A 17870-nucleotide genomic window follows, 5' to 3' on the forward strand; every position below is an offset into this window, starting at 1 on the left:
GCAGGAGACTCATTTGACACAGGAAGAGCATGACAAGCTGAAGGTTAGACGGGTGGGACAAGTTATAAATACGCCAACGACAGGCAGAAAGAAGGGGGTAGCGAACCTGGTTAGGAAGGGGCTATCAATAACGTTTACAGATACACAAATAGATGTGCAGGGTAGGTATATCATTACTAACTTACATATATCTTCCAAAACCTATGTACTTTGTAATGTCTACGGGCCGAACAACCTCTCTCCCCACTTCTGGTCCCAGATACAATCACACCTAACTAAACGTAATGACTCTCAAATCCTCATGGGAGCGGACTTTAACATGGCCCAACTATCCCCACTTGATAGATTTTTAGAACCCTCGCACTCCTCCAATGTAAAACCGGGCTCAAGACTCAAGGAAGGTTTAGGACTGGTTGATTTATGGAGATTGCGTAACCCAGAGGTTAGAGACTATACCTGCATGTCGCACCACACACTGTCCAGGATTGACTATTTCCTCACGTCTCCTGGCCTCACCCCTATTATACCTTCAAGTAGAATACAACCCATGACCATATCGGATCATGCCCCTATCACACTGGTGTTGGATTTCACTCCCTCTAAGAACCTACGCAAAACATGGAGGTTTCCTTCCTATCTTTACAATAATGTAGATTTTCGCCAACATTTACTCTCATACTGGATAGAATTCAACGCAAATAAAGCAAACACCACGACAACCCAGATCTCTTTTGGCACGCCTCAAAGGCTGTGCTAAGGGGGAGAATTACAGCATACACTTCGCACCATAAGAAACAGGCTAAGAGGCTCACTGACCAGATGTTAAGAAACCTTACAGAAGCATATAATACATATTTGCAACATCCGACAAACCAATCGAGGCAACATTATTATAACTTAAAGCAAGAGAGAGATACTCATATCCAAATGGTAGATAATATACACACATTACATCGGCAGGGTAGGTTTTATAGGTATGGGAATAAGGCGGGGAAAATAATGGCAAACATGGTCAAAGTGGTCACCCCTAGATCCAATATCCCAGCAATCGTCACAGATAATGGTCTTTGCAGTGACACCCCTTCAATAATGAAAGAATTTGTGTCATACTACACTAAATTATACACTAAGCAGGATATATCAGAGCATAACAAGCAATCATTCTGGCGCAATGTTACTATTCCCGCCATGACACAGGAACAGTTGGCTACACTTAATGCCCCTATCCAAACACAAGAAATTGTGAATACCATAAAAAGCATCAAACTAGGGAAAGCGGCGGGGCCCGATGGTCTCCCCGCAGAGTATTACAAAATCCTATGCGCTGAAATAGCGCCTACTTTGGCGAGGCTGTTTTCTGAATATTTAGCGGGGAGGTCTATACCGGACTCTAGATTTACTGATGCTAATATATGCGTCATCCCCAAGCCAGATAGGGATCCGACTTTGCCATCGTCTTATAGGCCGATTTATCTATTAAATGGAGACTATAAGTTGATGACCAAAATTCTCGCAAATCGGCTGGCAGAAGTTCTGCCCCTGTTGGTCCACCCAGACCAGACAGGTTTTGTTAGACACCGATCTTCAGTAATCAATCTACGTAAAGCACTTGCAGTCATTGCCCAAAATTACCGGACTGATGCCCCACTACTAGATGGCTGCTTCCTCTCTGTCGACGCCGAGAAGGCGTTCGATAGGGTGGAGTGGGATCATCTGTACACTACTCTTATGAAATTCGGTATCACAGGCCACTTTGTTAGATGTTATACGTAGACTGTATGATACACCCTCGGCATCCATCATTATTACTGGTGGTCTTTCCCCCTCCTTTAGGCTAGAAAGGGGCACAAGGCAAGGTTGCCCAATGTCCCCACTCCTATTCGACCTGGCCATTGAGCCACTGGCATGCTATATCCGTCAACATTGCGCTGGCCTCAGACTCCATGCACAGTGTCTACATATCTCGCTATTCGCGGATGACCTCTTACTATACATTAGCAATCCTGATCTTAATGTTCCTCAAATACTGGAGATAATGTCAAAGTTTGGTACCTTTACTGGATACAAAATAAACGAGGACAAATCAGAAGTAACTTGGCTCCAAAACCAGAAGGTTACTTCCCTACAAAATACGAGTCTTAAAAACATAATTTATGCTTACCTGATAAATTTATTTCTCTTGTAGTGTATCCAGTCCACGGATCATCCATTACTTGTGGGATATTCTCCTTCCCATCGTCACAGATAATGGTCTTTGCAGTGACACCCCTTCAATAATGAAAGAATTTGTGTCATACTACACTAAATTATACACTAAGCAGGATATATCAGAGCATAACAAGCAATCATTCTGGCGCAATGTCACTATTCCCGCCATGACACAGGAACAGTTGGCTACCCTTAATGCCCCTATCCAAACACAAGAAATTGTGAATACCATAAAAAGCATCAAACTAGGGAAAGCGGCGGGGCCCGATGGTCTCCCCGCAGAGTATTACAAAATCCTATGCGCTGAAATAGCGCCTACTTTGGCGAGGCTGTTTTCTGAATATTTAGCGGGGAGGTCTATACCAGACTCTAGATTTACTGATGCTAATATATGCGTCATCCCCAAGCCAGATAGGGATCCGACTTTGCCATCGTCTTATAGGCCGATTTCTCTATTAAATGGAGACTATAAGTTGATGACCAAAATTCTCGCAAATCGGCTGGCAGAAGTTCTGCCCCTGTTGGTCCACCCAGACCAGACAGGTTTTGTTAGACACCGATCTTCAGTAATCAATCTACGTAAAGCACTTGCAGTCATTGCGCACTACCACCAGGCCCGAAATTACCGGACTGATGCCCCACTACTAGATGCCTGCTTCCTCTCTGTCGACGCCGAGAAGGCGTTCGATAGGGTGGAGTGGGATCATCTGTACACTACTCTTATGAAATTCGGTATCACAGGCCACTTTGTTAGATGTTATACGTAGACTGTATGATACACCCTTGGCATCCATCATTATTAATGGTGGTCTTTCCCCCTCCTTTAGGCTAGAAAGGGGCACAAGGCAAGGTTGCCCAATATCCCCACTCGTATTCGACCTGGCCATTGAGCCACTGGCATGCTATATCCGTCAACATTGCGCTGGCCTCAGACTCCATGCACAGTGTCTACATATCTCGCTATTCGCGGATGACCTCTTACTATACATTAGCAATCCTGATCTTAATGTTCCTCAAATACTGGAGATAATGTCAAAGTTTGGTACCTTTACTGGATACAAAATAAACGAGGACAAATCAGAAGTAACTTGGCTCCAAAACCAGAAGGTTACTTCCCTACGAAATACGAGTCTTAAAAACATAATTTATGCTTACCTGATAAATTTATTTCTCTTGTAGTGTATCCAGTCCACGGATCATCCATTACTTGTGGGATATTCTCCTTCCCAACAGGAAGTTGCAAGAGGATCACCCACAGCAGAGCTGCTATATAGCTCCTCCCCTAACTGCCATATCCAGTCATTCGACCGAAACAAGCCGAGAAAGGAGAAACTATAGGGTGCAGTGGTGACTGTAGTTTAATTAAAATTTAGACCTGCCTTAAAAGGACAGGGCGGGCCGTGGACTGGATACACTACAAGAGAAATACATTTATCAGGTAAGCATAAATTATGTTTTCTCTTGTTAAGTGTATCCAGTCCACGGATCATCCATTACTTGTGGGATACCAATACCAAAGCTAAAGTACACGGATGATGGGAGGGACAAGGCAGGAACTTAAACGGAAGGAACCACTGCCTGTAGAACCTTTCTCCCAAAAACAGCCTCCGAAGAAGCAAAAGTATCAAATTTGTAAAATTTTGAAAAGGTGTGAAGCGAAGACCAAGTCGCAGCCTTGCATATCTGTTCAACAGAAGCCTCATTTTTAAAGGCCCAGGTGGAAGTCACAGCTCTCGTAGAATGAGCTGTAATCCTTTCAGGGGGCTGCTGTCCAGCAGTCTCATAGGCTAAACGGATTATGCTCCGAAGCCAAAAAGAAAGAGGTTGCCGAGGCCTTTTAACCTCTCCTCTGTCCAGAGTAAACAACAAACAGGTTAGATGTTTGACGAAAATCTTCAGTAGCTTGTAAGTAAAACTTCAAGGCACGGACTACGTCTAGATTATGCAAAAGACGTTCCTTCTTTGAAGAAGGATTAGGACATAATGATGGGACAACAATCTCTTGATTGATATTCTTGTTAGAAACCACCTTAGGTAAAAACCCAGGTTTTGTACGCAGGACTACTTTCTCTGAATGAAAGATCAGATAAGGAGAATCACATTGTAAGGCAGATAACTCAGAGAAATAAATGTGATAACAAAAATCATAAAAGGAAAACCAAATAAAGTTCTGAATCAAGGATATGTCTGTGTCCTCTGGATGAGTTTTTCAGCTTGTTAGCATTCCTCAGTGAGATCCCATAAAAAAGGAAACAGAAAATTGCAACATAGTGTGAATCTGTAATGGCACTTTGAGGAAGTAGTTGTTTTGTAACAAATGACTACTCACATTTGTTGGAGCTTTCCACTAAGCTCAAGGATATGCGCACTCCCACTTTATACTGATGGGAAAACAGTACACTAGGCAAAACTTGGATACAAATTTATTTTAAAATATATAAAAGCGTCACATAAGCCTTGATAACACCACAATGTAAGGGTACAAAAGCAGATATGCTGTAACAAATGCTTCAAATCGCCAAACTTGCAAAGAGGTAAATGGATCAGCAGGAGTGTGACCGCTGAAACCAAAACCTTTTTAGTAGCAAGACAATAGCGCTAGGCCCCCAGGTGTCCTGGCTAGTGTAGAGACGCAATAAAACTCAATATAGAACAGTTCAGTTCCGACGTACGTTTCGCTGGTGTGCTTTGTCAAGGAATCTTCCTTGACAAAGCACACCAGCGAAACGTACGTCGGAACTGAACTGTTCTATATTGAGTTTTATTGCGTCTCTACACTAGCCAGGACACCTGGGGGCCTAGCGCTATTGTCTTGCTACTAAAAAGGTTTTGGTTTCAGCGGTCACACTCCTGCTGATCCATTTACCTCTTTGCAAGTTTGGCGATTTGAAGCATTTGTTACAGCATATCTGCTTTTGTACCCTTACATTGTGGTGTTATCAAGGCTTATGTGACGCTTTTATATATTTTAAAATAAATTTGTATCCAAGTTTTGCCTAGTGTACTGTTTTCCCATCAGTATAAAGTGGGAGTGCGCATATCCTTGAGCTTAGTGGAAAGCTCCAACAAATGTGAGTAGTCATTTGTTACAAAACAACTACTTCCTCAAAGTGCCATTACAGATTCACACTATGTTGCAATTTTCTGTTTCCTTTTTTATGGGATCTCACTGAGGAATGCTAACAAGCTGAAAAACTCATCCAGAGGACACAGACATATCCTTGATTCAGAACTTTATTTGGTTTTCCTTTTATGATTTTTGTTATCACATTTATTTCACATTTTTTTCTTTGTGATATTCGGTATATTTATTGTAAAGATAACTCAGAGACTCTTCGAGCCGAGGAAATAGCCATCTGAAACAGAACTTTCCATGATAAAAGTTTGATATCAATAGAATGAAGGGGTTCAAACGGAACCCCTTGAAGAACTTTAAGAACCAAGTTTAAGCTCCATGGAGGAGCAACAGGTTTAAACACAGGCTTAATTCTAACTAAAGCCTGACAAAATGCCTGAACGTCTGGGACTTCTGCCAGACGCTTGTGTAAAAGAATAGACAGAGCAGAAATCTGTCCCTTTAAAGAACTAGCTGATAATCCTTTGTCCAAACCCTCTTGGAGAAAGGACAATATCCTAGGAATCCTAACCTTACTCCATGAGTAATTCTTGGATTCACACCAATGAAGATATTTACTCTATATCTTGTGGTAGATTTTCCTGGTGACAGGCTTTCGTGCCTGTATCAAGGTATCAATGACTGACTCGGAGAAGCCACGCTTTGATAGGATCAAGCGTTCAATCTCCATGCAGTCAGTCTCAGAGAAATTAGATTTGGATGATTGAAAGGACCTTGTATTAGAAGGTCTTGTCTCAGAGGCAGAGACCATGGTGGAAAGGATGACATGTCCACCAGGTCTGCATACCAGGTCCTGCGTAGCCACGCAGGTGCTATCAGAATCACTGATGCTCTCTCCTGTCTGATTTTGGCAATTAGTCGAGGGAGCAGAGGAAACGGTGGAAACACATAAGCCAGGTTGAAGAACCAAGGAGCTGTTAGGGCATCTATCAGCGTCGCTTCTGGGTCCCTGGACCCGGATCTGTAACAAGGAAGCTTGGCGTTCTGGCGAGACGCCATGAGATCCAGTTCTGGTTTGCCCCAACGATGGACCAATTGAGCAAACACCTCCGGATGGAGCTCCCACTCCCCCGGATGAAAAGTCTGGCGACTTAGAAAATCCGCCTCCCAGTTCTCTACGCCCGGGATATGGATCGCTGAAAGGTGGCAAGAGTGAGTCTCTGCCCAGCGAATTATCTTGGAGACTTCTGACATCGCTAAGGAACTCCTGGTTCCCCCTTGATGGTTGATGTAAGCCACAGTCGTGATGTTGTCCGACTGAAACCTGATGAACCTCAGTGTTGCTAACTGAGGCCAAGCTAGAAGAGCATTGAATATTGCTCTTAACTCCAGAATATTTATTGGGAGGAGTTTCTCCTCCTGAGTCCATGATCCCTGAGCCTTCAGGGAGTTCCAGACTGCACCCCAACCTAGAAGGCTGGCATCTGTTGTTACAATCGTCCAATCTGGCCTGCGAAAGGTCATACCCTTGGACAGGTGGACCCGAGATAACCACCAGAGAAGAGAATCTCTGGTTTCCTGATCCAGATTTAGTAGAGGGGACAAATTTGTGTAATCCCCATTCCACTGACTGAGCATGCATAACTGCAGCAGTCTGAGATGCAGGCGCGCAAATGGTACTATGTCCATCACCGCTACCATTAAGCCGATTACTTCCATGCACTGAGCCACCGCAGGGCGCGGAATGGAGTGAAGAACACAGCAAGCATTTAGAAGTTTTGATAACCTGGACACCGTCAGGTAAATTTTCATTTCTACAGAATCTATAAGAATCCCTAGGAAGGAAACTCTTGTGAGAGGAGATAGAGAACTCTTTTCCTCGTTCACTTTCCACCCATGCGACCTCAGAAATGCCAGAACTATCTCTGTATGAGACTTGGCAATTTGAAAGTTTGACGCCTGTATCAGGATGTCGTCTAGATAAGGAGCCACCGCTATGCCTCGCGGTCTTAGAACCGCCAGAAGGGAGCCCAGAACCTTTATAAAAATTCTCGGAGCTGTAGCCAACCAGAAGGGAAGAGCTACAAATTGGTAATGCCTGTCTAGAAAGGCAAACCTTAGGAACCGATGATGATTCTTGTGAATCGGAATGTGAAGGTAGGCATCCTTTAAGTCCACTGTGGTCATGTACTGACCCTCTTGTATCATGGGTAGGATGGTCCGAATAGTTTCCATTTTGAAAGATGGAACTCTGAGGAATTTGTTTAAGATCTTTAGATCCAAATTTGGTCTGAAGGTTCCCTCTTTTTTGGGAACCACAAACAGATTTGAATAAAAACCCTGTCCTTGTTCCGTCATGCGGAACTGGATGGATCACTCCCATTACTAGGAGGTCTTGCACGCAGCGTAAGTATGCCTCTTTCTTTATCTGGTTTGCATACAATCTTGAAAGGTGAAATCTCCCTTGTGGAGGAGAAGCTTTGAAGTCCAGAAGATATCCCTGAGATATGATCTCCAATGCCCAGGGATCCTGAACATCTCTTGCCCACGCCTGGGCGAAGAGAGAAAGTCTGCCCCCTACTAGATCCGTTGCCGGATAGGGGGCCGTTCCTTCATGCTGTCTTGGAGGCAGCAGCAGGCTTTCTGGCCTGCTTGCCCTTGTTCCAGGACTGGTTAGATTTCCAGGCCTGCTTGGATTGAGCAAAAGTTCCCTCTTGTTTTGAAGCAGAGGAAGTTGATGCTGCACCTGCCTTGAAATTTCGAAAGGCACGAAAATTAGACTGTTTGGCCCTTGATTTGGCCCTGTCCTGAGGAAGGGTATGACCCTTACCTCCAGTGATGTCAGCAATAATTTCTTTCAAACCAGGCCCGAATAAGGTCTGCCCCTTGAAAGGAATGTTGAGTAATTTAGACTTTGAAGTCACGTCAGCTGACCAGGATTTAAGCCATAGCGCCCTATGCACCTGGATGGCGAATCCAGAATTCTTAGCCGTTAGTTTAGTCAAATGAACAATGGCATCAGAAACAAATGAGTTAGCTAGCTTAAGTGTTCTAAGCTTGTCAATAATTTCAGTCAATGTAGCTGTATGGATGGCCTCTTCCAGGGCCTCAAACCAGAACGCCGCCGCAGCAGTGACAGGCGCAATGCATGCAAGGGGCTGTAAAATAAAACCTTGTTGAATAAACATTATTAAGGTAACCCTCTAATTTTTTATCCATTGGATCTGAAAAAGCACAACTGTCCTCAACCGGGATAGTGGTACGCTTTGCTAAAGTAGAAACTGCTCCCTCCACCTTAGGGACCGTCTGCCATAAGTCCCGTGTAGTGGCGTCTATTGGAAACATTTTTCTAAATATAGGAGGGGGGGAAAACGGCACACCCGGTCTATCCCACTCCTTATTAATAATTTCTGTAAATCTTTTAGGTATTGGAAAAACATCAGTACACACCGGCACTGCATAGTATTTATCCAGTCTACACAATTTCTCTGGCACTGCAATTGTGTCACAGTCATTCAGAGCAGCTAACACCTCCCCAAGCAATACACGGAGGTTCTCAAGCTTAAATTTAAAATTAGAAATATCTGAATCAGGTCTCCCCGAGTCAGAGATGTCACCCACAGACTGAAGCTCTCCGTCCTCAGCTTCTGCATATTGTGACGCAGTATCAGACATGGCTCTTACAGCATCTACGCGCTTTGTATTTCGTCAACCCCAGAGCTATCGCGCTTGCCTCTAAATTCAGGCTATCTGGCTAATACCGCTGACAGGGTATTATCCATGATCGCAGCCATGTCCTGCAAAGTAATAGCTATGGGCGTCCCTGATGTACTTGGCGCCATATTAGCGTGAGTCCCTTGAGCGGGAGGCAAAGGGTCCGACACGTGGGGAGAGTTAGTCGGCATAACTTCCCCCTCGACAGAACCCTCTGGTGACAATTCTTTTATAGATAAAGACTGATCTTTACCGTTTAAGGTGAAATCAATACATTTAGTACACATTCTCCTATGGGGCTCCACCATGGCTTTTAAACATAATGAACAAATAGTTTCCTCTGTATCAGACATGTTTGTACAGACTAGGAATGAGACTGGCAAGCTTGGAAAACACTTTAAACCAAGTTAACAAGCAATATAAAAAACATTACTGCGCCTTTAAGAAAAACAAATTTTGTCAAAATTTGAAATAACAGTGAAAAAAGGCAGTTACACTAACGAAATTTTTACAGTGTATGTAACAAGTTAGCAGAGCATTGCACCCACTTGCAAATGGATGATTAACCCCTTAATACCAAAAACGGAATAACAAATGAAAAAAACGTTTTTTAAAACAGTCACAACAACTGTCACAGCTCTACTGTTGGTGTTACCTTCCTCAAACACGACTTTGGAAGCCTTTTGAGCCCTTCAGAGAAGTCCTGTATCATGCAGGGAACTGCTGAGGGAAGCTGAATGTCTCTGTTTGTAATTTTAGCTGCGCAGAAAAGCTCTAAAATAGGCCCCTCCCACTCATATTACAACAGTGGAAAGCCTCAGGATACTGTTTCTAGGCAAAAATCAAGCCAGTCATGTTGAAAAAAAATAGGCCCCAATAAGTTTTATCACCAAGCATGTATAAAAACGATTAAACATGCCAGCAAAACGTTTGATATTGCACTTTTATAAGAGTATGTATCTCTGGTAATAAGCCGGATACCAGTCGCTATTAAATCACTGTATTTAGGCTTAACTTACATTAATCCGGTATCAGCAGCATTTTCTAGCAATTCCATCCCTAGAAAAATTGAACTGCACATACCTTATTACAGGATAACCTGCACGCCATTCCCCCTCTGAAGTTACCTCACTCCTCAGACATATGTGAGAACGGCAGTGGATCTTAGTTACTTCTGCTAAGATCATAGAAAACGTAGGCAGATTCTTCTTCTAAATGCCTGAGATAAAATAGTACACTCCGGTACCATTTAAAAATAATAAACTTTTGATTGAAGAAAAAAACTAACTATAATACACCACTCTCCTCTTACTACCTCCATCTTTGTTGAGAGTTGCAAGAGAATGACTGGGTATGGCAGTTAGGGGAGGAGCTATATAGCAGCTCTGCTGTGGGTGATACTCTTGCAACTTTCTGTTGGGAAGGAGAATATCCCACAAGTAATGGATGATCCGTGGACTGGATACACTTAACAAGAGAAATCACAGATGGGTCCTTTAAGTACCTCGGGATTCACTTGCATGTGGACCCCAAACATATTTACCATCTCAATATTCCAAAAGTCATACTCAGTTCACAGGACACCATCCGGGGTTGGAGGGGTCTTCCCCTCTCCCTCCATGGTAGAATCCACCTATTGAAAATGGTAATTCTACAGAAAATCTTGTATCCCTTGCAAATGCTTCCTCTTCTACTTCACAACAGGGACATACAGGTTATCTCTTCTACTTTTGCCTCTTTTGTGTGGAATCAAAAGAGGCATAGGATCAACATAACCAAACTATCTATGCCACTGGAGGCGGGGGGGCTTCGTTTCCCAAACATTCAGTGGTACAATTGGGCAACGTTAACTAAGCTAGTTCTTGGTTGGTTGACTGGATCTGAATATTTTACAAACGCTGTGGAGGCGGATTGTGCATCACCGTTGAATTTAGCCTATCTCCCACACTCTACCTTGCCTGGTTTGCCCCATCACATCTCTCAGAAAATACTGTTTAGAGACCCGCTGAGGGCATGGCACAAGTTATGTCGATTCTGGAAAATAGACCATAAAGTGACCAAATACCTACCTATATAGGGAAACCCTAGGTTCATACCTGGTTTCACCACTCGGGCCTTTCAGAGATGGAAGGCCTCTGGCCTGACCTCTATTGCGTATATCATTAATCCTAGCACGCTTCAGGTTCTCCCCTTCCAAGAGCTAAGAGAAACTTATGCTATCCCTTCTGATACCATGTTTGCATATTTTCAGTGTAGGCACTTTGCTAGGGCTCTCTTCTCAGATAACCAGCTTACTAACACAAATTCTAGCATGGATAGGTTAGTCTGCATGACGAAACAGGGATCACACTCCATAACTCGCATATACAACGAAATCACAAATCACTTAGAGCAGTCTGTCCTTCAAACAATACATAACAAATGGCAGGAGACAAGAGACATATTGATTACGACACAGGAGATTACAGCTAGCTTTCAGAGAGTTAGGGCAGCCACTCTCTCAGCTTATTCAAGAGAGGCACACACTAAACTAATGCATCATGCATATATTCTCCCCAAATTAAGACTTAGATGGGTCCCTCAGGCAGTAGACAAGTGTAACAAGTGCTCCCTTGCATCACCTGACCTCATACATTTGATATGGGACTGTCCCAAACTAAAAAGACTGTGGGGTAAAATCAGGTTTTGGCTCCAGAGGGTACTCCAGCAGGAGATAGCTTTAACTTCCTCCAATATTATTTTCCTGACTGATTTGGGGGTTACACCTCAACATCAGAAATTTCTAAACTCTGTGATTTTACTCTCTCAGAGACTAATCATGCAATATTGGGTAAAAGATAAGGCCCCGCCCTTCAAGAAACTGATAGGGGCGGTACACACCCAGGCCCTGTTGGAGCAGGCGGACGTACAGGGAGACCTTGACAGGAGAATCAAAATTTATATTCACAAATGGGAACCATATTTATTGTACATCTCTCCACAAGTAAGACATAAAATACTTTATCCCTTTCGCAACTCAACGTTTATATTAGAGGAAAATTTGCGAGGGAAGTGGTGTCCCTCTCCATCGTTGCCCCCCCCCCCTGTCAATCTGACCACACATGTCCTGCTCCATAGTAGACCATTTCTTCCTTGGATAAAGGTGCCAGGGGGTTCTGCCCCCCGCCCTCCCCCCCTGGAGTGGAGGGATTCAATAGGATTGTTTAGGCCGTGCACTTACTGTTTTATGGTTTGTATTAGTTGTTTGATGTTTTATAGAAAAAGGAAAAGAACCAGATTAACGTTTCAGTGTGGAGATAATCTACATGGGGAAGGCTCTCTCCCTCATATTTTGGGGGATGAGGGTTGTCGAATTCCCTCTTTGTATCATACAAATGTAAATTTTGCTGTATTGGATATTGTGATTTCCATATTGTGACGAGTCTGGATTATAAATAAAGTTTAAAAAAAAAAAAGATATGGAGAGTCCACAACGTCATTCAATTACTAGTGGAAACCAATACCCAAGCTAGAGGACACAGAATGAGCAGTGAGGGAGAACAAGACAGGCAGACCTAAACAGAAGGCACCACCGCTTGAAGAACCTTTCTCCCAAAAGAGGACTCAGCCGAGGCAAAAGTATAAATTTGGAAAATTTGGAAAAAGTATGCAGAGGACCAAGTCGCAGCCTTACAAATCTGTTCCACCGAAGCTTCATTTTTGAAAGCCCAAGAAGAGGAGACAGTCCTAGTGGAATGAGCTGTAATTCTCTCAGGAGGCTGCTGTCCAGCAGACTCATAAGCAAAACAAATCACTATATATATATAGTTGTTTTTTTTTTGAGTAACAGACTTGCGAGCCTGGATCATGGTTTCAATAACTGAGTCAGAAAATCCACGCTAAGACAGAACTAAATGTTCAATCTCCAAGCAGTCAGCTTCAGAGAAACGAAATTTGGATGGAGGAATGGACCCTGAGTTAGAAGGTCCTTCCTCAGAGGCAACCTCCAAGGCGGCTGAGATGACATCTTCACTAGGTCTGTATACTAGATCCTGAGAGTTCATGCAGGAGCTATTAGAACTACTAATGCTCTCTCTTGTTTGATATGAGCAATAACTCGTGGAAGGAGCGCAAACGGAGGAAACAGGTATGCTAGATCGAAATCCCAAGGAACTGCCAGAGCATCTATCAGAGCTGCCTGAGGATCTCTTGACCTTGAACCGTACTTTGGAAGCTTGGCGTTCTGCAGAGACGCCATCAGATCCAACTCCGGCACCCTCCATTTGAGGGTTAACCTGGAGAACATCTCCTGATGGAGAGCCCACTCCCAGGGATGAAATGTCTGTCTGTTCAGGAAATCCGCTTCCCAGTTGTCCACTCTAGGAATGTGGATGGCAGATAGACAACAATTGTGTTGTTGTGTCCATAGTCCTTGCACCTTTAATGAGTCACAGACTGCTCTCCAGCCTAGCAGGCTGGCGTCCGTGGTCACAATCACCCAGGAAGGTCTCTAGAAGAATGTGCCCTAAGACAGATGATCCTGAGAAAGCCACTAAGGGAAAGAGTCTCTTGTCGACTGGTCTAGATCTATCCTCTGAGACTGATCCGAATGGTCTCCGTTCCATTGAAGGAGCATGCATAATTGCAGAGCTCTCAAATGGGATCGAGCAAAGGGAATGATGTCCATGGAAGCAACCATCAGACCAATTACCTCTATGCATTGAGTCACTGATGGCCAAACAGTAGACTGTAGAGAGAGGCAAGAGGAGAGAACTTTGGATTTTCTGACCTTCGTCAGAACATTTTTCATAGATAGGGAATCTATTATGGTCCCTAAGAAAACCACCCTTGTAGCTGGAACAAGGGAACTCTTTTCCAGATTCACTTTCCATCCGTGGGAACATAGAAAAGACAACAAGATCTCTGTATGAGAGTTTACTTGTTGAAAAGATTGCGTCTGAACCAATATGTCGTCCAGGTAGGGCTCCACTGCAATTCCCAGAGACCTGATCACTGCCAAGAGAGTCCCAAGAACCTTTGAGAATATTCTGGGAGCTGTCGCAAGTCCAAACAGAAGAGCCACAAATTGAAAGTGTTTGTCTAGAAATGCGAATCTTAGGAACTTGTGATGATCCCTGTTAATGGGAACATGAAGATACGTATCCTTCAGATCTATGGTCGTCATGAACTGACCCACCTGAACCAATGGAACAAATGGTTTCTATTTTGAAGGATGGTACCCTGAGAAACTTGTTGAGACACCTTAGGTCTAAAATTGGTCGAAAAGTTCCCTCTTTTTTGGGAACCACAAACAGATTTGAATAGAATCCTAAAGCCTGTTCCCTTACTTGAACTGGAACAATCACTCCCAAGGAGGAAAGGTCCTGACCGCCATTCAAAAATGCCTCTCTTTTTACCTGGTCTGCAGAGAGATGGAATCTGCCCCTGGAAAGAAAAGTTTTGAATTCTATTTTGTAACCCTGAGGTACTATGTCCACAGCCCAAGGATCTGGGACATCTCGTATGCATGCTTGACAAAACAGGGAAAGTCTGCCCCCCACTTGATCCGATCCCGGACCGGGGGCCAACCCTTCATGCTGACTCAGCAGAGGGTTTCTTTGATTGCTTCCCCTTGTTCCAAGACTGATTGGGCTTCCAAGAGGACTTGGGCTGCTCCTGCTTGGAAGAGGGAGAGGAAGACTTTTGACTTTTGAAGTTACTAAAGGAATGAAAATTACTTTGACGCCCTTCTTATCTTGTGGAATAAAAGACCCTTTTTTCACCCGTAATATCAGAAAATATTTCTGCCAGATCCAAACAAGGTTTTACCCTTGTAAGGAAGCGCCAGAAGCTTGGAATTGGAGGTAACATCAGCTGACCAAGATTTTAGCCACAAAGTCTAATAATTTGCATGTTGGCATCAGAAATAAAGGAATTGGCTAGTTTGAGAGCCTTAATCCTAGCTTGGATCTCCTCTAACGGAGTCCCTACTAAAATTGATTCAGACAAGGCATTGCACCAATAAGATGCAGCACTTGCTACTGTGGCAATACAGACTGCAGGTTGCCATTGAAGACCCTGGTGAACATACATCTTTTTCAAATAAGCATCCAGCTTCTTGTCCATGGGATCCTTAAAGGAGCAGCTATCCTCTAGAGGGATGGTAGTTCTCTTATCCAGAGTATAAATAGCCCCTTCTACTTTAGGTACCGTGCGCCATGAATCTTTGATGGAATCAGCAACAGGAAACATCTTTTTAAAAATGGGAGATGGGGAAAAAGGTATCCCTGGCTTCTCCCATTCCTGTGAAATTATCTCCATCGCATGGTCTGGAACAGGAAATACTTCCACAGAGGAAGGAACATCATAGTATTTGATAAGTTTACTAGATTTTTTAGGGTTGACAACGGCAGAAGAGTCAGAGTCGTCCAAAGTAGCCAATACCTCCTTTAATAGTCCACAAAGGTGTTCAAGCTTAAATCTGAAGTTTACTTCTTCAGTATCAGATAAAGGAATTATACTGTCCGAATCTGAGATTTCACCCTGAGAGGCTACTGACGTATCCTCCTCATCAGACTTATGAGGAAGGGCAACCTGCGTAGCAGTAGGTGGAACAGAAACCTTACTATCGGAATGTCTAAATGTCCTCTTGCATTTTCCCAGCATAGGAAAAACAGATAACGCCGCAGATACCGCAGAAGATACCTGTGCAGGCAAATAAACTCCTCCAGGAGGCTGAGAGGAACTGAAGGGCACTGTATGTGACGCCATAGAGGCTTGGGACATTTGAGGAGTATGCTATGGCATTGCCTGAACAGCATCATCCTGAGAGACATTGGGCTCAAAGAGGAACAATTTTTCTTTAAATTTAAGTTTTCTAGCTAAGCATGCAGCACATAATTGCATAGACAAAACAATTTGTGTCTCAAGGTATAACAAGCATTTGTCAAAAGACACAAAGTTGGTCCATGTCCATAATACTAAATAAAAAATTCCCCAAATTGTATTACTTTTTTTAAATACACTGTCACTTTAAGAATTTTAATACACAATTTGGCTGCCAGAAGTCTCTAAAACAATCATATAATAGATCAACACTGAAGAGACTGATCTCCTCTAACGGCTCAAACAGTCTGTCAGTTAGCCTGTTCTAGCTAAGCAAGCAAAGAAAACCAACTGCAAAATTTTAAGTTTATACATAAATCCCTGTATAAAGCATAAGCCACACACATACTAAAAGTATTTCAACAAAATTAGCCCAAAGAGGAAAACCGTCCCAATAGAGGGAAGATTAACCCCTAGTCTCAACATACAAAATGTGCTTGCCCACTGCCAAAGAAAATCCTGTATTAAGGATCTTAAAAATGTCTTCATCTAGTGCATATGACATGTTCTTCTGAAGTGCAAGTCTCCAAGACCTAGAAGACAAAAGCACTTACCTGCAGTCTAGCTGTCCGGCAGGAAGACAGCTCACAAGGCGTGAACGGACACATACTCCTTACAGAGACCTGTAGAAAAAGAAACAACAGAGTAACCAACTTTGGCTTTCTGTACTATGGGCAGCAATGTGTTAGGAAACAAAGCAAGGACTACCTCACAACGTCCTAACTGCTTAAAAGCCACCACTACTCTACTGAAGAGATTGACGTGGACTCAGCAAAACCCAAATCCTTGATTGTAGGGAAAAGTACCCGAAAAAGGAATTAATTTCTTCAGACAGCAAACTTCACCTCCTCCATTGACAGAGATGAAGAAGAATGACTGGGGATTATGGGTAGGGGAGTGAAACTTAACAGCTTTGCTTGGGTGCTCTTTGCCTCCTGCTGGCCAGGAGTGATATTCCCTCTAGTAATTGAATGACGTTGTGGACTCTCCATATCTTAGGAGAGAAATATATATATATATTATATATACACACACACACATATATATAAGTGCGTGTGTGTGTAATTATTTACTAACTAATGTGTTTTACATGTGTTTTGTTATACTTCAGGTCTCAAGTTGATAACTTGTTAATAGTTTCAGTGCAACATAACTTTCAACTTGTAATAAGAGCAATGTTCAGCAGCATGGTCACGATATCCATTGAAAATATAGGGTGCACTAAATGGATGTCGGCTGTGCTCAACATTTTCTGGTAATTCTGTTTTACCATTGACTTTTAATACCAGATTGTGTGCTAATCCTAGTATGGTCAAGCAATATTGGTAGCACAGAACTTGTCAGCTAGGGCAAACTGTTTAATTAAACATAGGGGACCACCAGGCTTTTCAAGGGGTACATCCTAGATTGCTGTGCAAAGCCCTGTAAACTTTGCTAATATACATAAATAACAACATCAATTTAAATAGTTGGTACACAATGCTGAATTATGTGATTAACAAAAAACTGGTGTTGTCTTACCAATAATGCACTCTAACTTACCCTGCTGTTTGTTGGTTTGTTCGCAGAAGTAGCTTTACATCATTGTGGATTTGTTTAACTCTTTCCAATACTTTGAAAAATTCCTATAAAAAATAAATATTTGGTTTACATTTCAATAAACTGCATATATTAAAAAGGATTAAAAACAGTGACAAATATATTGTAAATATTACAATAAAAATGTTAGTCAATAATAAGAAAAAAAATGTCATTATTACCGCTGTTAAGGGTCCTTCTCGACTGCCTCGGAGAACATTCATTTCATCGGATGTAAGCTGGAACTTTGCCAAAAAAGCATCTGCAACCTGAGCCCGAATCTCCAACCGCTGACTGAAGACAAAAATGGAGGGTCAAAATATTAACCCAAGATAAATTTAACAAAACACTTAATTTAGGCTAATACTTTGGAGATTTTGTAGCTAATTTAATTTGCATTAAGTTAATTATACTGAAGCAATGTTCAAAT

General features: G+C 42.7%; 1 protein-coding gene across 1 annotated transcript in view; it reads right to left on the reverse strand.

Moving 5' to 3' along the window:
• COG6 (component of oligomeric golgi complex 6) overlaps window positions 1-17870 on the reverse strand; it is a 650023-nt gene that overhangs the window by 416796 nt on the left and 215357 nt on the right. Inside the window, exons 5-6 of the mRNA XM_053708403.1 lie at window positions 17623-17734; window positions 17405-17487 (exon numbers count right to left, since the gene is read on the reverse strand). Coding sequence (XP_053564378.1) covers window positions 17405-17487; window positions 17623-17734 — 195 coding nt within the window. The remainder of the gene's footprint in view (window positions 1-17404; window positions 17488-17622; window positions 17735-17870) is intronic.

This window comes from Bombina bombina, chromosome 3, assembly GCF_027579735.1.
Source record: "Bombina bombina isolate aBomBom1 chromosome 3, aBomBom1.pri, whole genome shotgun sequence".
In the NCBI taxonomy this organism is placed as follows: domain Eukaryota; kingdom Metazoa; phylum Chordata; class Amphibia; order Anura; family Bombinatoridae; genus Bombina; species Bombina bombina.